The sequence below is a fragment of the Mandrillus leucophaeus genome, unplaced genomic scaffold, assembly GCF_000951045.1.
Source record: "Mandrillus leucophaeus isolate KB7577 unplaced genomic scaffold, Mleu.le_1.0 Scaffold150, whole genome shotgun sequence".
In the NCBI taxonomy this organism is placed as follows: Eukaryota; Metazoa; Chordata; class Mammalia; order Primates; family Cercopithecidae; genus Mandrillus; species Mandrillus leucophaeus.
In genome coordinates, this window is record NW_012101477.1 from 4,633,551 (window position 1) to 4,658,301 (window position 24,751).

Consider the following 24,751-nt stretch of genomic DNA (forward strand, 5'->3'; position numbering starts at 1 on the left):
TCCGCGCTGCACCCCTCCCCCAGGCACCAACCCCTCCAGGTCGCGGGCACTCCCACCAGCTCGCAGCCCTCCTTCGGACCCTCGACCCGACAGCGCCCCAGCCAGAGCTTGTGCCCATGCCCCTGTCCCGCAGGGGAAGGGGATCCCGCCTGGCCGGCTCTCGAGCGGCGACGAGTAGCCTCCCGCGGGCGACAACCCTCTCCCCAAAGAGTGCCGGCCGTGGGGCCCTATCGATAAGCCACGCGCAACTCCTCACCCGGCGGCGCCATTCCTCCGAGCAGATCCCGCCGGAGTCCGAGCCGCAGGCTGACTTCCGCTCGGGAAAGTGGCTCCAAGAGCCCGCCACAGGGGACGCCAGGGACTCGCGGCAGGCTCTGCGGGCCAGGATGAGTTCTAAGCACAGGTCAGTGTCGGCGGCCCCGCTGAACTTCGACGCTTCCAGCAGCCGCGGCCGGGATCTCAGTCCTCCCGCGCACAGGCCCTTGCAGTTCCCGAGGACAGACCCGCCTCCCCCCCGCGCCCAGGCCCACTTGGAACCGACCTTCTCGCAACGCTCCTATTCCGGGAGCTACCGGGACGTGGTTGGGCCAGGCCTCGGGGTGGGCCCGAGACGGGGCCGCTTCTGATTGGCGAATCTGCTGTCACTCACTCGTCTTTCTGCTGCCCGGCCCATTTTAAAGGAAAAGGAAGGGTCTCGACAGGAGGGGATAGCTTAGAAGGGATTTTTTTTTTTTTTTTTTTTCCCCCCTCTAGTAAATTGTGGCAGTTTCTGGCCGGGCGCAGTGGCTCAAGGCTGTAATCCCAGCACTTTGGGAGGCCGAGGCGGGCGGATCACCTGAGCTCAGGAGTTCGAGATCAGCCTAGGCAATACGGTGAAACCCCGTCTCTACTAAAAATACAAAATTAGCCGAGCGTGGTGACACTTGCCTGTAATCCCAGCTACTCGAGAGGCTGAGGCAAGTGAACCTCTTGAACCTCGGAGGCGGAGGATGCGGTGAGCCGAGATTGCGCCATTGCACTCCAGCCTTTGCAACAAGAATAAATCCCCGTCTCACCAAAAAAAAAGAAAGAAAATTATGTCAGTTTTTTCCAAAGATTATCCCTTGGGTTGTTAATAACTGACCTACGAGTGACGTTTTATCTGATTTGCAGAGCAATGCAGTAACTCATAGAGAACATATTAGGCCAGTTTTACAGGCTCATCACGGAAGTGGCTCACCCAGGAACACCGCTCTAATAACTAGCGCCAATTACTGAATGTTTACAGTATAACCCGACACTGTGCCGAGGGCTCTACAAACATTATTTCTTTTCTTTCCTTTTTTATTGATACGGGATCTTGCTCTGTCGCCTGGGCTGGAGTGCAGTGGTGTGATCATAGCTTACTGCAGCCTCGACATCCTGGGCTCAAGCGATCCTCCTGCCTCAGCCTCCCAAGTAGCTGGGACTGCTGCCACGCGCCACCACGCCCAGCTAATCTTTTAAAATTATTTTTGGTAGATACCACATCTCGCTTTGTTCCCCAGGTTGGTCTGGAACTCCTGGGCTCAAACGATCCTCCAGCCTTAGCCTCCCAAAGTGCTGAGATTACAGGCTAATCCCATTTTAAAGAGAAGGAAACAGATTTGAACCTAGGCAGTCTGACTCCAGAATCTGTGCTTTTAACTACAGTTTTATGAACGTATAAAGTATGCACAATATAACTCTTATTAACGTTATTATTGTCCCAAATGTTATCCCACATGGGAGAGAGTCAGTTCTTTCTGTGTGTCTATTATGATAGCCACTAGCCTTATGTGGATATTTAAATTTGAATTTAAATGGATTAAAATTAAGTAAAATTTAAAATTCAGTCTCTCATTTGTAGTAGCCACGTTTCAAGTGCTCAGTAGCCACAGATAGCTAGTGGATATCAGTTTTGACAGCTCAAAAGTATAGGACATCTTCATTATCGCAGAAAGTTCCATTGGGCAGTGCTGATGTAGAATATATAAAGAATTCTCCCAACTCAAGAATAAGACAACCAACCAGTGGTGTGCTGGAGTTGTCTCATACTGTCTTGAGAGACACCATTGTTAAATTTTCAGTAATTTTGCAAATTGGTTAAATATAGCCATTTAGAAAATTATATCAACTTAGGATGAAATAAACTATATTGAAAACAAAACTCATTATTTCCTAATTATTTCACTACATTTTACATTTTCTGTGCTTTTGTGGTTGCTTATATCTGTTGAAACTGTGTGATGGACATATATGACGGTATGCCATTGCACATCTCTTCCCAAGGTAGTATCGGTAGCTTGATTTTGGCCATGATGGGAGTATTTACACCACAGACTTAGCATATGCAGCCAGGAATGGTGGCTCAGTCTATAATCCCAGAGCTTTTGGGAGGCTGAGGTAGGAGGATCACTTGAGTCCAGGAGTTCGAGACCTGTCTGGGCAACACAGCAAGACCCTGCCTCTACAAAAAAATTTTTTAATTAGCCAGATGTGGTGGCTTGCATCTGTGGTCCTAGTGACTAGCTGTGGGCCACAGATGGGAGCCACCACACCTGACTAATGAAAAAGAAAAAGACCAACAATAACAAATGTTGGCAAGGATGTGGAGCACAGGATCTCTCATATCCTGCTGATGGAAATGTAAAGTGGTACAACCATTTTGGAAACAGATTGACAGCTTCTTTGTTGTTGTTTGTTTGTTTTGAAACAGAGTCTCCCTCTGTCACCCAGGCTGGAGTGCAATGGCACAATCTTAGTTCACTGCAACCTCCGCCTCCTGGATTCAAGCGATTCTCCTGTCTCAGCCTCCCGAGTAGCTGGGATTACAGGTGCACGCCACCACACTGCCCAGCGAAATTTTTTTTGTATTTTTAGTAGAGACGGGGTTTCACCATGTTGGCCAGGCTGGTCTCAAACTCCTGACATCTAGTGATCCACCCACCTAAGCCTCCTAAAGTGCTTGGATTACAGGCGTGAGCCACTGGTTGTTGTTTTTTAAGAGGCAAGGTCTGTATCTGTCACTCAGGCTGGAGTACAGTGATGGAATCATAGCTCACTGCCACCTTCAACTCTTGGACTCTAGGATCCTCTTGCCTTGGCTTCCTGAGTGACTGGCACTACGGGCACATGCCACCACCCTCAGCTAATTTTTTGTAGAGATCAGATTTTTTAAATTTTTTGTAGAGATTGGATTTTGCTATGTTACCCAGGCTTGTCTCAAACTCGTAGTCTCAGGCAATTCTTTCGCCTTAGCCTCCCAAAGGCACCGGGAATATAGGCATGAAACATAGCACGTGGCCAGTAAGCGTCTTAAGAAGTCAGTTATACAATCTACCATACAACACAACCATTCTGCTTCTAGAGGGTTTGTTTTTAATGAACTCATTTTTTATTAAAGAAATATATGCATACAGGACAAGGTTCAAACTTCATTGGTTTGGGGTTTCCTTCCAAAATTGTTTTACTGGCTGGGCACGGTGGCTTACACCTATAATCTCCAAACTTTGGGAGGCCAAAGTGGGCAGATCACCTGAGGTCAGGAATTTGAGACCAGCCTGGCTAACATGATGAAACCCTGTCTCTACTAAAAATATAAAAATTAGCCGGGCGTGGTGGCGGGCACCTGTAATCCCAGCTACTTGGGAGGCTGAGGCAGGAGAATCACTTGAACCCAGGAAGCAGAGAGGTTGCAGTGAGCCGAGATTGCACCACTGCACTCCAGCCTGGGCGACAAAGTGAGACTCTGTGTCAAAAAAAAATAAAAATTAAAAATAATTTAAAAAAATGAATTCCATAAGTAGTGCTTTTGCTTTTGTTTTTCTTCTAGAGACAGGTTCTCTCCGTCAATTAAGCTGGAGTGCAGCGGTGCCATCATAGCTCACTGCAGTCTTAAAGTCCTGGGCTCAAGGGATCCTCTTGCCTCAGCTCCTGAGTAGCTAGGACTACAGGCACATGCCACCATACCTAGCTAATTTTTTACTTTTTTGTAGAGATGAGGTCTCACCGTGTTGCCTAGGCTAGTCTCAAAGTCCTGAGCTCAAGCAGTCCTCCCTCTTCATCCTCCCAAAATGCTGAGATTACAGAGTGAGCCACCATGCCCACCCTCCATACATTTTTTTTTCACGTATACCAGCATTTGTGTGTGTGTGTTTCTGTGTATATAGACATATACTTAATTACTTTTGTGAAAATATTGTTTTGTTTTAATAAAAAGTGTCATATCCATTGTTTGACAGCTTGCTTTTTCATTCATTAATCTATGCTAAACATTCAGTAAATAGAGACCTGCTCAGTCATTCACTCTACCAGTAATTGTTGAGCACTTCTGTATGTCACTGTTCTAGACTCCTAGGATACATTCATGAACAAAGCAGCCAAAGATTCTTGCCCTCATGAAGTTTACATTTTAGCAGGAGGAAATAAATGACAAACAATGAACACCATAAATAAGTGAAAGATATATTGGAAGGTGTTACATGCTATGGTAAAAAGAAAAAGAAAGGTTAAGGAGGATAGAGGGAGTTTGGCGAGGTGTTCTACCTCAATCTGGTTTTTGTGTGTGTGTTTGTTTTTTCAGATGGAGTCTCGCTGTGTCACCCAAGGTGGAGTGCAGTGGCACAATCTCGGCTCACTACAACTTCCACCTCCCAGTTCAAGCGATTCTCCTGCCTCAGTCTCCCAAGTAGCTGGGATTACAGGCATGCGCCACCACACCCAGCTATTTTTTGTATTTTTAGTAGAAACTCGGTTTCGCCATGTTGGCCAGGCTTGTCTCAAACTCCTGATCTCAGGTTATCTGCCCGCCTTGGCCTCCCAAAGTGCTGGGATTATAGGCGTGAGCCACCAACACCCAACGTTGTTTTTAACAGCAGCATAGTATTTCTTACCTGTCCATTCACTCGTAATGAGACTGACAACATGCTAGGTACTGGGGATACAACGGTGACCATGTAGACAAGGTTTCTCTTTAATGGAGTTTATAGCAAATGAACAAGGTAATTGCAGGTAATGGTTAAATACTATGAAAAAAATAAGAAGGTAACTGTGGGACCAGGATGGTGGGAGCTACTTAGTCTAGATTGGTGCTGAATAAATGCCTCTCTCAAAAAGTGACATTTAGGCTTTCAAATGAATGATGAGACAGAAGCAGTCCTGGAAAACTAATTTTTCACATCCTCTCTTTCTCCTAGGATCTGTAGGCAGGAAGAAGTAGTGATCCCTTATGCCTATGACAATGATTCAGGAAGTGTGGATTTGGAGCTGAGCAACTTAGAGACTATTAAAAAAGGCTCCAGTAGCATTGAACTGACAGGTAAAAAAGAGAAAGGACTAGAAAGGGGAGGGGAGGGGAAAAGAGAATCTATTTTCAACTTGGGCCAAGACATATTGATTGAGTACTTGATGGGTGACCAGCCCTTGACTAGACTTTGATGATGAATTTGGTCCCTGACTTTGAGACCTTAAAATACGGTTGGCAAAATAAGATGACATACATGGTTCGTGATGTCCAGGAAACTAAGGTTGGTCCTGAGTTCTGCAGAAGAGTCTGAGTGCTTGAGGGATTCTGAGGAGGGAAAGGGCAGCGTGGGATGCCTTGGAGTGGGAGGACTTCATGCAGAAGGTGGGATCTGGATTGGGCTTCAGAATAACTTTCATTCTACAAAACATTTATTGAGTACCAGGAGCTGGGAATACAACAGTGGACATGACCGACATGGTCACTGCCCTCATAGAACTTACATTATTATGCAGAGAAGAGACCAAAAAGAGTAAACAGTCAGTCACTGAAGTAATTACAACTTGTAGTAAGCAGTATGGAAGAACAGGCTGACACCAAAAATAAGGGCAGTAGGAACCTACTTGAAACTCTGGTTGTCAGAGAACACCTGTATGAGACAGCAAGCGGTATTTAAACCTAAAGGAGGCCTGAAAGATATCAGAGTAACTCATGTGAGTATAGGGAGTATTACAGATAGAGTATAGGGAGTACTACAGATAGACGGGACAGCATGTGCATGACACAGGAAAGATCCTGGTGTGTTTGAAGAACTACCTTCATTCATTCACACATTCATTCAGCAAATACTTAATGAAGCCCTCCTGAGCTCTAAGCTTAAATCTAGCAGCTGGAGATACAGCATCGAACAGAACAGACACAGTATACCTATGGATGAACAGGCAAATGGAACTCAGTGTAATCAGTGTGATGGGGCTAGGGGAGCCAGAGTGGATATAGAGCGGTTTATTAGTGACTAGGGGATACGTAGCCAAAATGGGCAAAAAGGGATACAAGAAAGGCATCCTGGAGCTGCGACTTGAAGGATGAGTAGGAGTTAGCAAGGCAAAGATAGATAAGGGAAGGTGGGGGGGAAGAAGGAGAAAAACTCAGGCAGAAGGAACAGCCCGTGCAAAGATCAGAATGAGAACATGGCTTCAATTATTGCAATTAGTGGATGATAGGAGTATGGCAGGAAGTGGGTAGAGTTTGCAGAAGAGGCATTCAAGAAATCAAAAAATACAAAAGTCGAGTAGTGGCCAGGCGCGGTGGCTCACGTCTGTAATCCCAGTACTTTGGGAGGCCGAGGCGGGTGGATCACCTGAGGTTAGGAGTTTGAGACTTTGCCTGGCCAACATAGCGAAACCCTGTCTCTACTAAAAATGCAAAAATTACCCGGGGGTGGTGGCATATGCCTGTAATCCCAGCTACTTGGGAGTCTGAGGCACAAGAATCGCTTGAACCCAGGAGGCAGAGGTTGCAGTGAGCCAAGATTGCGCCACTGTACTCCAGCCTGAGCAACAGAGTGAGACTCTGTCTCAAAAAAAAAAAAAAAAAAAAATGGTAAAAATCTTCAGATGAAAGAGGTGTTAAAGGGGAAGTACTACTGGGATCAGTTCTTTGCATGTATTACCTCATTTAATTGTTATAATAACCTTGTTTTACAGATGAGGAAACAGGTTTCAGGAGGCAAACTAACTTGATAAAGGTCATGCAAGTAGTAAGTGGTAGAGCCAAGAGTCAAATTAGTCTCAAACTGAGATTTAAAGTCCGTGCCCTTAACCATTCTGCTACAGCTCAGTCCCAAAGGCTTTTGTAGCTTAGGAGGCCCTTAGAGAACATTGAATTTATAATTGAGAAAACTGAATCTAGGAGATAGGATGGGACTTGGTTAAGGTCATAGGGCAAGTAGCAAAGGTGAGAGCCAGATCTCATCACTTAAACCTCATCACTTTACATAGTATGGAGGCATCATCCAGTGTCTTTCTTTTCAATGTTAGACTTGGACATCCCTGACATCCCTGGACTCCATTGTGAGCCCCTGTCAGACAGCCCCAGACACCTGACCCGACAGGACCCGCTCAATGAGGCCATTGTTGACAAGCTGATCCAGTCCATCCAGAGGGGTTTCAGTGGTGAGCTAAAGGTATGCACAAGCAATTTTTATGAGTTATCCAACTTATTCCTCCATTTAACAAATATTTTAAACATATTATTTCTCGATTATGCAAATAATTTTATATTATAGGTTATAAAACATGTTTATATTTATATTTATAATACATATATTTACATATATTTATACCTTATACGTTATGAAATTAATGTAAAAACAAAACCATAATAAAAATTAAAAGCTGGTCTTCTCTAATTCCAGTCTCCTCAAATAACTACTGCTGACCTTTTTATTTATTTTTTTTTAGACTTTTTTTTTTTTTTCTGAGACAGTATCTCACTCTGTCGCCCAGGCTGGAGTGCAGTGGCACGATCTCAGCTCACTGCAACCTCTGCCTCCCAGGTTCAAGCGATTCTCCTGCCTCAGCCTCCTGAGTAGCTGGGATTACAGGCACGTGCCACCTTTGCCCAGCTAATTTTTGTAGTTTTAGTAAAGACGGGTTTTACCATGTTGGCCAAGCAGGTCTTGAACTCCTGACCTCAAGCAGTCAACCTGCCTTGGCCTTCCAAAGTGCTGGGATTACAGGCATGAGCCACTGTGCCCAGTCCTCTATGGCTTTTAAGTCCCATTCACCCAATCAACAAGTAATGAATGAACAGCTACCATTTATAAGGCACTGTGCTAGATGCAGGGAAGAAGTTGGAGTAGTAAGATTACAGACTTTTCACAGGTAAACAAACTGGGCCACAGACAGACCAAGACCCTGTCTCAAAAAGTATAATACTATTCAGCAATAAAAGGAAGGAACTATTGATACAACAGCAGAGATGAATCGCAGAGGCATTGTGTTGAGTGAAAGAAACCAATCAGAAAAGGTTATAGACTGTATGATTCCAGTTGTGTGACATTCTTGAAAAGACAAAACCATAGTGATGGAGAACAGATCAGTGATTCCTAGGAATTAGGGTGGGGAGAGGGTGTGACTAAAAAGGGATAGCAGGAGGGAAATTTAGGGGATGGTGGAACTGTTCCGTATCCTGATTGTGGTGATGGTTACACATGTGTATGTGTGTGTTATAACACATGGAACCATGTGCTCCCCACCAAAATCAGTTTTACTGTATGATACTTTTTTAAAAATCATGTTATCACTTTGTACCACTTAAATATATACAACCATAGTTTGTCAATTTACCAACACACACACACACACACACACACAAAAGAAACACACATACACACAGAGGCTCCGCTGGAAGGAGGATGAGGGAGACTTCAGGAATGCTGGTAATAATCTGTTGCTGGCTACAGGGTGTTTTTTGGTTTGTGAAAATCCAGCGACCTGTACATTTTCTTTATGTAGAATACCAATGAAAAATAAAAGTAAAACATTTAAAGTCAGCATGTTGGCCTTCACTTTTGACTTCAGCTAATCATTATACTTCATATCAGCATGGTTTTCTTTCGATTTCTTTGTAGTTAATGAAGGGCTTGGATCGCTGCAGTGAATCGAAACAAAAAAAGCCCATTCCCTGCCTTGAGCTGATTCCACAGTCAATCAGGGAGATAGATTAATAAGAAGGTCATTATGTTGGAGGATCGCAAGTGCCATGATAGCAATTTATTCATGTGATTTGTAGATACACTTAGAAAGGACACTGGACCAGCCAGTCGCAGTGGCTCACGCCTGTAATCCCAGCACTTTGGTAGGCCAAGGCGGGCGGATCACGAGATCAGGAGTTCAACACCAGCCTGGCTAACATGGTGAAACCCCCATCTCTACTAAAGATACAAAAAATTAGCCGGGCGTGGTGGCGGGCGCCTGTAATCCCAGCTACTCGGCAGGCTGAGACAGGAGAATAGCTTGAACCTGGGAGGCGGAGGTTACAGTGAGCCGAGGCGATACCATTGCACTCCAGCCTGGGCAACAGGGTGAGACTCTGTCTCAAAAGAAAAAAGAGAAAGGACACTGGACCCTGCTTCAGGAGCAAACGCATTCTCCAAGTCTTAAGATATATAGAGATTTTTTTTTTCTTTTTTGAGACAGAGTCTTGCTCTGTTGCCCAAGCTATAGTGCAGTGGCACATTTTGGCTCACCGCAATCTCCATCTCCCAGGTTCAAGCGCACCTGTAGTCCCAACTACTCGGGAGGCTGAAGTACAAGGATCCCATGAGCCCAGGAGATGTAGACTGCAGTGAGCGGTGATCTTGCCACTGCACTCCAGCCTGGATGACAGAGTGAGACCCTGTCTTAAAAAAAAAAAAAAAAAAAAAAAAAGGTTCTACGATAAATAGGTTTTATATAAATAATTAGAAAAAGAGGCCGGGTGCAGTGGCTCACACCTGTAATCCCAGTACTTTGGGAAGCCGAGGCAGGCGGATCATCTGAGGTCAGGAGTTCGAGACCATCCTGGCCAAGACGGTAAAACCCCATTTCTACTAAAAATACAAAAATTAGCTGGGTATGGTAGCACATGCCTATAATCCCAGCTACTTGGGAGGCTGCTGCAGGAGAATCATTTGAACCCAGGCACACCATTGCACTCCAGCCTGGGTGATAGAGCATGACTCCATCTCAAAAAAAAAAAGAAAAAGAGAGGCCAGGCATGGTGGTTCACACCTGTCATCCCGGCACTTTGGGAGGCCAAGGCAGGCGGGTCACTTGAGCTCAGGAGTTTGAGAACAGCCTGGGCAACATAATACAAATAATTAGCTGGACGTGGTGGTGCGTGCCTGTGGTCCTAGCTACTTGGGAGGCTGAGGCGGGAGGATTGCTTGAGCCCAGGAGGTTGAGGCTGCAGTGAGCTGAGATCACACCACTGCACTCCAGCCTGGGCAACAGAGCAAGACCCTGTCTTTAAAAAATAATAATAAAAGAAAAAAGAAAAAGAGAATGTTAATACTCAGAGATTTTATTCTTCCAATCAGAACTTGGATTTTAATAGGAAATTTTAAAGGCAAAATAATGAATTTTTAATGATATCGAAAGAACTAGAAGTAACAGAATCAGAGAGGTCACCTTTAGGAAGCTTTTTTGTTTTCGAGGCGGAGTCTCACTCTGTCACCCAGGCTGGAGTGCACTGGCGCTGTCTCAGCTCACTGCAACCTCCGCTTCCCGGGTTCAAGTGATTCTCGTGCCTTAGCCTCTCGAGTAGCTGGGACTACAGGCACGTGCCACCATGCCTGGCTCCTGTTTTGTATTTTTAGTAAAGACAGGATTTCACCATGTTGGCCACTCTGGTCTGGAACTCCTGACTTCAAGTGATCTGTCCACCTTGGCCTCCCAAAATGTTGGGATTACAGGCAAGAGCCACTGTGCCCAGCCTAGGAAGCTTAATCAGGCAGCACTACCCAGGACAGGCAGGTAGAAAGCAAAGACTAAGAGTGGGGAGAGCCAGGGTGGAACAAGAAGCTGAGAGGAGAGCTGAGGTCCCAAAGCAAGGCAGGGCCAGTAGACAAGGAATTTCACTGACATCTTCCATAATTTACTCATTCCTTGTAATAAAAGACTGATATTGGATTGAAAGAGATGTCAGATATTTAAAGCATTCCAAGAAACTTTTCAAAAGCTCTTCACAGTTATTCAAATAAGATTATAACATATAATTATATTTTTATCATTTTTCCACAAATTCAGGGTGAACTTGAAAAGCTGACATTCCTAGGATCTCTGTCTTCTCTCAGCCGAGCTTTACCTTATGATGAAACCACAGAATCATTCATTCACAGCCATATAGCAGACATTGTGCATACCTTAAATGTAAGTATTATGACCTTATCACAAATGACTGGGATCACATAAATTCAGTGACTTGGCCGAAGCATTTGTTTAGTGGCTTCACCTATGTTATCAATTCACTTGAACTCTTCTCGTATCAGTATCTCCACATGGAAGAGCAGTATTCATGGCTACCCCACACATGTAATCACCCTTGAAAATCAATTAAAAGAAGAGTAGAAAGGACAGCAACAGCATTTGAATTTCTCAGCAAGGCCAGTGCTACATTCTCATGAATCAAGCAGTAGTTCCCAGACAGTCCCCATAATCAAATGCCTAGGTTCGGCTGACAGCCCTGCCTCTTTATAACTGTGAAACTGTAGGAAATTACTTCACTTCTCAATGCCTCAGTTTCCTCATCTATAAAACAAGAATAGCTATATCTACTTCATAGAGCTATTGTGACCATTAAATTCAAAATAAATATAAGCCATGTACCTTGGTACCTAACACACATGATGCATTTAAGAAACATGACTGTATTATTGTTATCGTATTTTCTGCTGTTTGTACTTACTCCAGCCACACTCTGCCACCAACTCATCCGTCCATTCACTCATTAAGTGCCTGACAGTTCCAGGAACTGTCTTGGGAATTTGGGCTACAAAGACAAAGAAGACAAAATCCCTATTTATGCAGCTAAGCAAGGTATAATGAAATGTCACAGGGACTGTGACAAGTTTAAATGGGCATATGGGGGTCACAGAGGAGACAGTGAGTGGTCAGTTCCATGTCAAAGGATCCAGAAGGGCTTTGCAAAGGAGCTGATGCATTCAAGCAAGTACTTCTTGATGCTTTAGTTTTCTCGTCTGTGAAATGTCTCCTTCAGTTTCTCTAAAGCTTTAAAATTCTGATGTTGAAGTTTCTTACATACTCCAGGAATATGAGTATTTCTTTCTCATATCACAGATTTATAAGGCTGATTAGACTGATAGCTTTTATAATTCAAGGCTAACCAGCTAACAGTTTTAAGTAATGGACAGTTATTAAGCACACTGTGGTGCTTTGATAAAGGTTACACATTTCCTGGAAACCTTAATCCTTGCCCTTGAAGGGTTTAGGATCCATCTGTAAGTAGCTACACTTCAAAAAGTAAATAGGTTGAGAACTATTCCAAATAATACATTAAGAAGAACAGGATGGACCGGGCGCGGTGGCTCAAGCGCAGCGCTTTGGGAGGCTGAGACAGGTGGATCACGAGGTCAGGAGATCGAGACCATCCTGGCTAACACGGCGAAATCCCGTCTCTACTAAAAAGTACAAAAAAACTAGCCGGGCGAGGTAGTGGGCGCCTGTAGTCCCAGCTACTCAGGAGGCTGAGGCAGGAGAATGGCGTAAACCCGGGAGGCGGAGCTTGCAGTGAGCTGAGATCCAGCCACTGCACTCCAGCCTGGGCAACAGAGCAAGACTCCGTCTCAAAAAAAAAAAAAAAAAAAAAGAAGAACAGAATGATATAATACAGACTTAACAATAAAACGCGGCAGCTCATGCATGTAATTCCAGCACTCTGGGAGGCCAAGGTGGGCGAATCACTTGAGGTGAGGAGTTTGAGAGCAGCCTGGCCAACACGGTGAAACCCTGTCTCTACTAAAAATACAAAAAATAGCCAGGCATGGTGGCAGGCGCCTGCAATCTCAGCTTCTCCTGAGACAGGAGAATCGCTTGAACCTGGGAGGTGGAGGTTGCAGTGAGCTGAGATGACACCACGGCACTCCAGCCTGGGCAACAGAGCGAGATTCTGTCTCAAAAAAGAGAGAAAAAAAGAAACAAACAAACAAACAGTTTGAGACCAGTTTGGGCAATGTGGTAAAACTCAATCTCTAAAAAAAAATACAAAAATTAGCCAGGTGTGGTGGTGCATGTCTGTAGTCCCAGCTACTTGGAAGGCTAAGGTGGGAGGATCAGCTGAGTCCAGGAGACAGAGGTTGTAGTGAGCCGAGATCATGCCACTCTACTCCAGCCTGGGTGACAGAGTGACACCCCATCTTAAGAAACAAAACAAAACAAAAACCAAATGCAGCTTTCTACTTGGCTGTACTCCTTGGGAAAAGGGATATAGGCAACTGCAGGATCATAGGACCCAGCCAGAGTGGCATGTTTCTAGAGCTCTATTTTCACCAGACTTGGCAACAATAGGTTGCCACATGGTTCAACCAGCCAGTCCATAAAATCCACAAATACAAGTCTCAACAGCAACAATGCACTGAATTGCACACTGAATTCTGCATTTGAATCTGTCCACCCAGTAATAAAATGCCTGCATCAGATGTCAACCAAAGTATAGACTGGCAAGGGATTCAGCCTAGAAGAGTTAAAGGTAGCTAGTATCCATGAGAAAATTGCATGGATCACTACAGCATTGCATAAGTCTACAAAGTCCCCACAGGCCCACACGGGGGTGCTGAAAAAGCACAGCTCCCAGCAACCAAGGGGAGAAGTGCCCAAGAGGAGAAGCAGTTCTGCTGAGGAACCGAAAAGGAGGAAAAAGCCAGGGTCATTATAGAGAAAGAAAACTTTAAGGCATTTACCAGTGCTCGTGACCCAAACCAGTGCATGGCTCCAAGTATCCAAATGAAAAAAAGCCCGGGAAACCAACAACAGAAAGTGGAAGGAAGGGGAAAAAATTGTTATGGAACTTCACCAAATATTTTTCTTTTTTGTTTTTTTGTTTTTTTTGTTTTTCTGAGACGGAATCTCATTCTGTCACTCAGACTGGAGTGCAGTGGCACAATTTCGGGTTACTGCAACCTCCGCATCCCGGGTTCAAGTTATTCTCCTGCCTCAGCCTCCCAAGTAGCTGGGGTTACTGCAACCTCCGCATCCCGGGTTCAAGTGATTCTCCTGCCTCAGCCTCCCAAGTAGCTGGGATTACAGGCACCTGCCACTATACCCAGCTAATTTTGTGCAGCTTTATTAGAGACAGGGTTTCACAGTAGAGACCAGCCCAGGCTGGTCTTGAACTCCTGACCTCAGGTGATCTGCCTGCCTCAGCCTATCAAAGTGCTGGGATGACAGGCATGAGTTCACCAAAAATTTCTAAATAAGCACGTGAAAAGATGCTGATCATTGTGATTAGGGAAAGGCAAACTAAAACAACAGTAAGCTTCAACTATACACCTACTAAAATGGCTAAAATAAAGAAGAAAGGCAATACCAAATATTGGCAAGGATATGAAGCAACTAAAATTCTCATACGTTGCTGCCAGGAATGTGAAATGACACAACCACTTTGGAAAACAATTTGGCAGTTTCTTAAAAAGTGAAACATATACTTACCATATGACCCAGCAATTTCACTCCTAGGTAAAACGAAGCATATGTCCACACAAAGATGTATGCACAAATGTTCACAGCACCTCTATATGTAAAAGCCAAACCCTAGAAGAAACCCAAGTGTTCATTAGCAGGTGAATGGATAAACAAATTGTAGTATTGTATATCCATATAATGGAATACTACTTGAGAATAAAAAGGAACTATGGAAATATGCTACAACTTGGAACAATCTCAAAATAGTTATGCTGAGTGAAAGAAGCCAAACATTTTAAAAAGAGGATATACTGCGTGATTCTATTTATATGAAATTTGAGAAGATGCCAACGCATCTATAGTGACAGCAGAGCAGCGGTAACCTAGAGGTGGAGGTTGAATGAGGAGGAGAAGGAGCAAGGAATTACAAAGTAGCACAAAGAAACTTTTGGGAGTGATAGAAATGTTCATTCTCTTGAGGATGGTGATGGTTTCATGGATATATACATGTATCAAAAATCATCAAACTGTATGCTTTAAATATGTACAGTTTATTGTATATTGTAAAATATATACAATATGTAATATAAAAATATACAACATATACAGTATATAATGTTGAGAACTTTCATGAAAAATAAAAAGAGCCTGGGTGTGGTAGCACCTGCCTGTAGTCCCAGTCACTCTGGAGGCTGAGGCAGGAGGAACGCTTGAGCCCAGAAGTTGGAGGCTGTAGTGAGCTATGATCGTGCTTATGAATAGCTAGTGCACTCCAGCCTCAGGAACATAGTAAGACCTCCATCTTTAAAGAAAGAGAGAGAGAGAGGGAAAGGGAGACAGAGAGAGGGAGAGAAGGAGGAGGGAGGGAGAGAAAAAGAGGGAGAGAAGGAGGAGGGAGGGAGAGAAAAAGAGGGAGAGAGAAGGAGGGAGGGAGGGAAGGGAAGGGAAAGGGAGAAAGAAGAGGGAGGGAGGGAAGGTAGGAACGAAGGGGAAAGGAAGGAAGGAGAGAAAGAAAAAGGAAAGAAAAAGAGAAAGGAAGGAAGGAGAGAAAGAGGAAAGAGAAAGAAAAGGAAAGAGGAAGAAGAGAAAGAAAAAGACAAAGGAAAGAAAGAAAAAGAGAAAGAAAGAAAAGAAAGAAGAAAAAAGAAAAAGAGAAAGGAAGGAAGGAAAGGGAAGGGAGGCAGGCTGTGGCAACTGGGATATAAAGTGACAGCAGGATTAGGGTGAAATTAGTCCAGGTGGATCACTCGACTTTTGTTAAGACCTTTGAGACAGGCCAGGGCACAGTGACTCACGTCTGTAATCCCAGCATTTTGGGAGGCTGAGGTGGGAGGATCACCTGATGTCAGGAGTTTGAGACCAGCCTGACCAACATGGTGAAACCCCATCTCTACTGAAAATACAGAAATTAACCAGGCACGGTGGTAGGCACCTGTAGTCCCAGCTACTCAGGAGGCTGAGGCAGGAGAATCGCTTGAACTTGGGAGGCGGAGGTTGCAGTAAGCCAAGATCACACCATTGCACTCCAGCCTGGGCGACAGAGCCAGACTCTGTCTCACAAAAAACAAACAAACAACAACAACAAAAAAAGACCTTTGAGACAAAACTTCTGATTTTGTTTGGATTAGTTAGGATTCTTCAGGCAAGAAACAAAAATCACCTCTGGCTCAAGTAAGTTACAAAAAAAAGATGCTGGGATATCTCTCTTAGACTCTAAGAAAGAGGTTTAAACAAGTCTCCAGAAAAGTAAGCTCCGGGACAGCTCCAGAGGTCTCAGAGGCAGGGGCTTCGCTACCATCACCATGACTCAACCCTGTAGCAACTCCTGCTTTGTGCCTGTGACTGCAAGATTCCAAATTTTGCAAGAGAAAATGTGATTGACCCAGACTGGTCTGTTCCCCACCCTGCATCAATAAGGTTTGCCGGGGGACAAGATCATGTAGTAATGATATGACTTCTGGGTGTCCCACCCTGCGTTTTGGAGGCATTCCCAGGGAGAAGGGGTGATTGCTGTGATCTGGGCAGTCACCCAGGAAGTTCCTGCTACACACATACTCTACTAACAAAAAATACCCTCTCACTTCTGAATTCCCTGTAGAGGCTAGCATAACTGTGAACAAATAATAAACCTTCAATATCCAACTGATTAAATAAAGAAAAGATGATTCTGGCAGAAGTGGATCAAGTCAATTGAAGTCAGAGGGGATTGCAAGCCTGGGGCTTCAGCTAAGAGATGCTGCTTTCATCCACATGAAGGTGTATGGCTCCAGGAATGGAGAGTCACAGAAACCGTGCAGAGCAGGGGCTGGCTGATGCTATAACTAATGGGATGTAGGGCTTGAACAAAAGAAAAAAAGCATAAATCACCTTTTTAGTGAGCCCTGGGAAAGGGAACAATTGACAACTATTATAGGACAGGAAGCTGTGTTCTTTGCACGGGGACCACAGTGAACTGACTTTAATGCCAAAATTCTGGGGATGTTAGTGGCTGTGCCCTTGAGATAACCGGATGCAGTCGAGTAGAGCCCTGGGAGAGCTGTCAGGGCTGAAGACAGAGTCTTAGGCTTCGTCCCTTCCAGACTATAAAGCCACAAGAATAAATGCGCTCCTTGAGGAAAAAAGGAAAGAAAGCAGCAGCCCACCAGCAAGATCGGAGTCAGACCAGAGCTGGAAAGTAAGAGGAGAAAAACTCAGAAAGGGAACCTTGTAGTGTTTACTGAGCACTTACTGCATCCTAAGTTTTTTTGTTGTTTTTGAGATGGAGTTTCACTCTCGTTGCCCAGGCTGGAGTACAATGGCACCATCTCAACTCACTGCAACCTCTGCCTCCCGAGTTCGAGTGACTCTCCTGCCTCAGCCTCCCTAGTAGCTGGGACTACAGGCACACACCACCATGCCTGGCTAATTTTTGTACTTTAAGATGAGACGGGGTTTCACCATGTTGGCCAGGCTGATCTCGAACTCCTGACCTCAGGTTATCCACTTGCCTCAGCCTCCCAAAGTGCTTGGATTACAGGCATGATCCACCGCGCCTGGCCTGCATCCTAAGTTCCTAGTGAGATCTTTTTGGTTGCAGGTAAGAGGAATCCTCTAGAAGCAGCTGAAGCGCAAAAGGTGAGGTTTGTTCTAAGGATCACTGAGGGTTTCCCAGAACACCTTTACAGGAAGAGCAGCCTGACCCAGGAAGGGAATGAATCTAGAAAATAAATAGCTTCCACATACTCAAGGAGAACTTTCAATCTCTTGTTTTTGCTCCTTTGTATGAATTTCCATTTCTCCTCTCTCTCTCTCTCTCTCCCCCTGCCCCCACCCCGTCTCCCTCTCCTCCATCTTTTCTCCCCAAAATTGGCCCTCTCAGTTGCCTTATTCATAGGGACCAGTGCTTCCAAATTTAAAATTTTTTCCTTTAGAAGACCATCCAGACTGAGATTGAAGCTCTGTGTCCCAGTTCCAGATTCCAGAGAGAGTCTAATAGACCTTGGTGTCTACTCTGGGACAGATGAGCTGTGGCCAGTGGGACAGAACAACCTAGCAGACACGTAACTTTGAGGTGCCCATTTCTATGGGTTGGGGACAGTTCCCAGAGGGGCCTGGTGGACAGTCCAGCAAGGCTTCTACTACAGTCTTTTTTTTTTTTTTTTTTTTTTTTTGAGACAGAGTTTCACTCTTTCACCCAGGCTGGAGTGCAGTGGTGTGACTTCGGCTCACTGGAACCTCCACCTCTCGGGTTCCAGCGATTCTCCTACCTCAGCCTCCCGAGTAGCTGGGATTGTAGGCACCTGCTTTCGAACTCCTGACCTCAGGTGATCCACCCTCCTCAGCCTCCCAAAGTGCTAGGATTACAGGCGTGAGCCACTGCGTCCGGTCAGCTACAGTCATTTACATCAGCTCATTTTCTCTGTACAGATAAGGCAACTCAGGCACAGGGAATTAAAGGACACATTCCGGCTCACACAGTGAGTGAGCGGCAGAGCCAGTGTGCAGCCCAGGGACTGTCCCACTCCAAAGCCCTTGCTTATCACTCCAGCACAGCAAGGCAGCTTTCCCTCTGCCAGTTTGTAATTTGGAAAGTTGTTCTTTTTCCAGGACAAGTAACTCAGAATATTAGACGTGATTGTAGAGAGATGGCTGGTTTAGTGGAGGAGGAGTTAGAATGCCTAAACTAGAAATAATCCCTGGTGATAAAAAGAACGAATAATAGACACTAACAATTACACAGGGCTGCTGGGTGTCATGAATTTGCTCAGTGAGTACTCACAGCCACCCCATGGAGGTAAGTATTACTGTTTTCTGGTTTTACAGATGAGCAAACTGAGGCACAAGGAGGTTAAATAATTTGTGTCAGCTCAAACAGCTGGTAAGAGGCAGAGCCAGGGTCTGGGGTCTGGCTCAAGAGAATAAACCCCTATCCCTGTCACTGTCCTGCTGCCAGGCATCTGGGGCCTAAGAGCAGGGCTGGCTGAAGGACCTGTTGTGGTTCTTGCTGGCCACCCACTCTCTGATCATCACTGGCCTAATGAATGGGTACTTTCTCAACTCTCACTGCAGGTACTGGTACAAGAGGAGCGCCCGCATTCTCTGTCCAGTCTCGTGCGCCAGGAGGTCTTTGTCACCATCGCTGATCTCAGGTGATGCCCACATGCCCCTTACGCAGGCATCTTGGTTCCACTCAGGGCCAATGCCAGGTCCAACTGACATGACCCTTTTTTTTTTTTAAATGGAGTCTCTCTCTGTCCCCCAGGCTGGAGTGCAGTGGCATGATCTTGAGTCACTGCAACCTCTGCCCCCTGGGTTCAAGCAGTTCTCCTGCCTCACTCAGCCTCCCGAGTAGCTGAGATTACAGGTGTGTACTACCATGCCTGGCTAATTTTTGTATTTTTAGCAGAGACGGGGTTTTGCCATGTTGGCCAGGCTCGTCTCAAATTCCTGACCTCAAGCGATCCACCTGCCTCAGCTTCCAAAAGTGCTGGGATTAGAGGCATGAGCCACTGCACCTGGCCATGATCCATATTTTTAACTTTTGGAAACTGTTCATATAGAAAAGAGGAAGCCAAATCTGTGTTTTTGAGTAAGCACTCTGATTTCATATATGCTACTATCCATATCTGAAAGACTTTATTGGAATCTCTTTGGAGTTCAGTTTTGTCCAAAGTATATTTGGCGGGAAGTTACTCCCATATATGTTTCATGACATTAGAGTTCCGCCTTCTAAGAAACTTGGAAGTGCTGCCTGTTGTTTACCTCTCAGAGAGTTATATGGTAGTGATTAAGCTGATCAAAGGCCCTGAGAAGTCTTGTGGTTAAAAAGTTCTTTAACTAGATTCAACCCATGATTCCCCAAATGAACATTCAGCAGAATGTGCTTTGGAAAATTGTGGCTTACTACGTTAGACTGTAGCAGGCTTCCCCCTGTGGCTGAACTGAAGGGAAGCCTGGAAGGATATTACTCCAATAAATTCTTGGGGGAAAACTCTTCCTCTAACCTTTTGTGAGATTTATCTGAACAGGCTGACAAGCTATGCCATTTATCTCTCCCATCAGAACAGTACACCAGCCTGTCTACCCTTTCCTTTTTAGTTGATCTCTGCTTATCAATATCAAATCAAACCTTCTTCCCAGCTTGCTGTTCCCAAACTGTCTTTTCTTAGTTACCAAGATGTCCATTTGCTGTTTGGCTCTGAAGATCGAGCTGAGTTGTTCAGTCTTGTCATCAAGAGTATTATCACTCTGCCCTCTGTAAGGACTCTCACCCAGATACAGGAAATCATGCCCAATGGGACCTGCAACACAGAGGTAACTCATGCTTTGCTTTAGCAACTTTCCATCCACAGGGTCAACTGATCTTGGCCTTTGGAGAGTGCATTTGATATTTTGAAACTGGACAAAAACCATAAGCTAAATCTGGCAAATAAAATAGGTGGTTAAATTAGAAGATAGCTTCTTTCAACCCTTCATTTTGTTTTCTTTCCTTTTCCCTTTATTCTTTCCCTCTTTTTGGCTTTAAAATAAGGTGGGAGCACTCGCTTGTATGCTTAATGTTTATTTAAGCATACAATATGCCATATATCATCATATGCCAAAAATGATGATAGGCAGTAGGAATACAGCAGTCCAGTCCCACTCACAGAGCTTACATTCTAGTGCAGAGAGACAAACTATTGATACATAAATATAAGATATCAGCTGATAATAAGTGTTATGAAAATGTAAAGCAGGGAAAGAGCAGGATAAAGAGCCCTGTGGTTGGGAGGCACACGGGTGGTCAGGCAAAGCCTTCATAATGGGGTGATAATTGAAAGAAGAGAGGTGTCGGTATGTCTGGAGGGAAAACTTTCAAGCAGAGGGCAGGGTATGTGTAGGCCTTGATCTCTTCTTCAGTGGCAAATAAACTGGTTGGTCAAGCAGTTACCCAAGAGAACTTTATTCCCCTCTGTTTGAAGATATCAGAAAGAGTCACAAGCCAACTTTAAAGAATCTTAGTGACCCCTAAGCCGTTAAGACTCAGTCAGCTGTGATCCCTCTAATGCCGAGGCATCCGTTTGAAATGAACATGTACTCCTTTTTACCTCATGCCACAAACAATCTACTAGTGCCTTTACACTGGTTCTGCAACTTTGAGTAAAGTCTTAGGGTCACATGAAGAGCCTCCCAACTGTCCCATGCTAGGGGAACCTCACGTGGGGCGGGAGCATTGCTGATCCTGTGCCTTTTCAGTATCTTTACAGGCAGACATTTCAGGCATTCTCTGAGATGCTCCAGAGTTTGGTGGTAAAAGACCCATATTTGGAAAATCTTGACACCATTATTAAGGTAAACAAGAGATCAAGGGAGAATGGGAAATGGTTCCTATTAACTGGTGAAAGTGGGAGATGAAAATGTGGAAGGATTCAATGTAAGAGGCAGCACAGTAAAGAGTATCAGCTATCAACTTTGAGTCGGAGACTTGGGTTCAAATGCTGACTCTGCCATTCATTGGTTACAAGTCCTCCCTCTAGAAATTCTGCAAGGAATTTGCTTGCTCAGAGTTGCATTTCTTCACATTTACATGGAGATAATAATTACTGTGAATATTGAATAAATGACCTTCAATAAATTGTTTGTTTATTTTCAGAGACAGTCTTGCTCTATTGCCCAGGCTGGGGTGCAGTGGCACCATTATAGCTCCCTGCCGCCTCGAATTCTTGGCCTCAAGTTATCCTCCCACCTCAGCCTCCCAAAATGCTGGGATTATAGGCATGAGCTACTGCACCCAGCTACAATAAATTGTTTAAATGGTTGCTATAATTATTCTTTAAATTAGTATTCCTGGGGATGCGGCACAGTGTTTCACGCCTGTAATCCCAGCACTTTGGGAGGCCAAGGTGGGTGGATCACTTGAGGCCAGGAGTTTGAGACCAGCCTTGCCAACATGGCGAAACCCTGACTCTACTAAAAAAAAAAAAAAAAGCCAGGAGTGGTGGTGCACACCTGTAATCCCAGCTACTCAAGAGGCTGAGGCACGAGAACCACTTGAACACAGGAGGCAGAGGTTGCAGTGAGCAGAGATCATAGCACTACACTCCAGCCTGGGTGACAGAGAGAGACTCTGTCTCAAAAAAAAAAATTTATTATTCCTTACTAGCGTAGAAGGGTTTTATTCAGTGATGAGGGAAGGGTCAGCCTCAAGAGTTAGTAAGGCCAGGCATGGTGGCTCATGCCTGTAATCCCAGCACTTTGGGAGGCCAAGGCAGGCAAATCAATCATTTGAGGTCAGGAGTTTGAGACCAGCCTGGCTAACATGGTGAAAACCTGTCCCTACTAAAAATGCAAAATTAGCCAGGCGTGGTGGCACATGCCTGTAGTCCCAGCTACTCGGGAGGCTGAGGCAGGAGAATTGCTTGAACCCAGGGGTGGAGGTTGCAGTGAGCCAAGATTGTGCCACTGTACTCCAGCCTAGGTGGTAGAGCAAGATGACTTCTCAAAAACAAAACAAAAAAAGAGTTAGTAAATAAGTAGCTTCCTACCAGATGGTACTCAAAGATTGCAATGACCAACTGCTCTGACCTGCACCTGTCCCTATATATGCTGTTCCATCACTAGAGATCACTAGAGGCTGATTCATTGGCATTCACTGACTACGTTCAGGTATCTTGCTCTCCTACCCTTTTTTTACTGTTGTTGTTTTTATTTTTCTTACCCTTTTTTAAGATATAAATATCCCAGAAAGGAATAACCCTTTAAGCTATTATTAATCGTTTGCACCCAAATGATGCATTTATTGTTGTCCTAACTGACAAGCAAGGCACAAAGACCTAGGCAGTTGAGTAGTTTGGCTGCTTCAGAAGCTTATTTTCTAGCTTATTTTCTTAAATGCTTTGATGGGCATTTATTCTTGTCCTAACTGACCTTAGTACTATTTCTCATTCCTCTTTTATTTGTACGTTAGCATACCAGCCAGATTGGGTTTCTCCTCTCTATCCAATTGTACTTTGTACTTTCCTGCTTTGGCAGCTTAATTCAAGCCTTTCTTTTTTTCTTTTTTTGAGACAGGATCTTGCTCTGTCACTTAGGCTGGATTACAGTGGTGCAATTTCAGCTCACTGCAGTCTCCAGCTCCTGGACTCAAGCAGTCATCCCACCTCAGCCTCCCGAGCAGCTGGGACTACAGGCGCATGCCACCATGCCCAGCTAATTTTTGTATTTTTTTGTAGAGATGGGGTTTCACCATGTTGCCCAGGCTGGTCTCCAAATCCTGGGCTCCATCTGTATAATCCCTCCCGCCGTGCTGGGATTACAGGCATGAGCAACCACACCTGGCTGTCCTCAGAGTTAAACTTTAATATCGGTAGCATGTTATTAACTTTATTTATTTCCAAAGCAGATTTGAAAGGGCTAAAAACGTTCAAAAGTACAGAATAATTAATTGAAGAATTGGGCTGAAGAGAAAATAAGTCTAGAAAATAAGCTCTAGCCAGGCATAGTGGCTCACACCTGTAATCCCAGCACTTTGTGGGGCCAAGGCGGGTGGGTTGCCTGAGATCAGGAGTTCAAGATCAGCCTGGCCAACACGGTGAACCCCATCTCTACAAAAATACAGAAATTAGCCGAGCGTGGTGGCGGGTGCCTGTAGTCCCAGCTACTCGAGAGGCTGAGGCAAGAGAATCACTTGAATTCAGGAGGCGGAGGTTGCAGTGAGTTGAGATCATGCTATTGCACTCCAGCCTGGGCAACAGAGCGAGACTCTATCTCAAAAAGAAAAGAAAAAAAAAAAGAAGAAGCTCCTAAGCTCCTGTATAACAACCAAACCACCCACCACCCATGTCTTTGTGGCTTGCTTGGCATAGCACCCGAGCTATAAGAGCATTTAGCAAAGTATTTTCAGATCAGTAGCAACATGGAACTTGTCTCTCTACATTTCTTTCTAAACACAATAAAGATGGTATCCCAAATCTTCCTGATAAGCCATTTAGCCTCCCTTTGTTTCTCACAGCACTTGGACCCCTGGTTACAGTCAGTCAAAGACCATGAGCGGGAACGGGCCACGGCCGGTATGACCCAGGTTCTGAAGTGCTTATCCAGACATCTCAGCTTGAAGGTGAGCAGCCCTTCAGTTGCAGAGGAGGAAAGATCCAAAGCCATTCCCTCTCTGCCTATTTCCCCTCCCCTTTGTGACTCCCCAGGCTGGTTCTGTGTCCCCTTCGTGCTCATGTACTATCATAGCACTTAGCATTGTCTTCATATCTGCTCTTCTCCTGAGCAGCTTGGGGCCAGTTGCTGTGTTGATTAATCTTTGCATCCCCATTGCTTAGCACAACAGCTGGAACATAATGATATAGTAACTATAACCTGAAAATACCTGAGGCCCACGGTGGCCTAGTGTCTGTATAGTATTATATTTGAGTACAGCAGGCAAATTTAAATAAATCGACTTCAGTATCTCCCAGCAACTCAGAGCATGGTACTATGGCACCTCTTTTCAGATCCTCACATTTCTCTTTCTCTCTCTCACTTCTCAGTTCTGAATCATCTCCCCTATGGCATCTCATTATTATTATGATCATTATTCAAGGCAGGGTCTTGATCCATCACTCAGGCTGGAGTGCAATGGGGCCATCGTAGCTCACTGCAGCCTTGAACTCCTGGCCTCAAGCAATCTTCCTGCCTCAGCCTTCCAAGTAGCTGGGACTACAGCCACACGCCACCGCGCCTGGCTAATTTTTAAAATTTTCTGTGGGCTGGGCACGGTGGCTAACGCCTGTAATCCCAGCACTTTGGGAGGCCAAGGCAGGTGGATCACGAGGTCAGGAGATCGAGATCATCCTGGCTAACATGGTGAAACCCCGTCTCT

At 44.9% G+C, this 24,751-nt stretch overlaps 2 protein-coding genes across 4 annotated transcripts in view; one reads left to right on the forward strand and one right to left on the reverse strand.

The window, feature by feature from the left end:
• The window catches only part of RPN2 (ribophorin II), a 66,506-nt gene extending 65,927 nt beyond the window's left edge, over positions 1 to 579 (reverse strand). The window contains exon 1 of one of the 2 annotated variants that reach the window (XM_011975008.1): positions 257 to 573. In XM_011975008.1, coding sequence (XP_011830398.1) covers positions 257 to 269 — 13 coding nt within the window. In that variant the 5' untranslated portion in view covers positions 270 to 573. Of the gene's footprint in view, positions 1 to 256 lie in introns of both variants that reach the window. The other variant, XM_011975007.1, reaches the window with a different exon arrangement.
• MROH8 (maestro heat-like repeat family member 8) overlaps positions 15 to 24,751 on the forward strand; it is a 62,531-nt gene continuing 37,794 nt past the window's right edge. Inside the window, exons 1-8 of one of the 2 annotated variants that reach the window (XM_011975005.1) lie at positions 15 to 403; positions 5,196 to 5,317; positions 7,282 to 7,427; positions 11,035 to 11,157; positions 18,973 to 19,052; positions 20,073 to 20,217; positions 21,139 to 21,234; positions 23,894 to 23,998. In XM_011975005.1, the coding sequence (XP_011830395.1) occupies positions 117 to 403; positions 5,196 to 5,317; positions 7,282 to 7,427; positions 11,035 to 11,157; positions 18,973 to 19,052; positions 20,073 to 20,217; positions 21,139 to 21,234; positions 23,894 to 23,998 (1,104 nt within the window). In that variant the 5' untranslated portion in view covers positions 15 to 116. The remainder of the gene's footprint in view (positions 404 to 5,195; positions 5,318 to 7,281; positions 7,428 to 11,034; positions 11,158 to 18,972; positions 19,053 to 20,072; positions 20,218 to 21,138; positions 21,235 to 23,893; positions 23,999 to 24,751) is intronic. The other variant, XM_011975006.1, reaches the window with a different exon arrangement.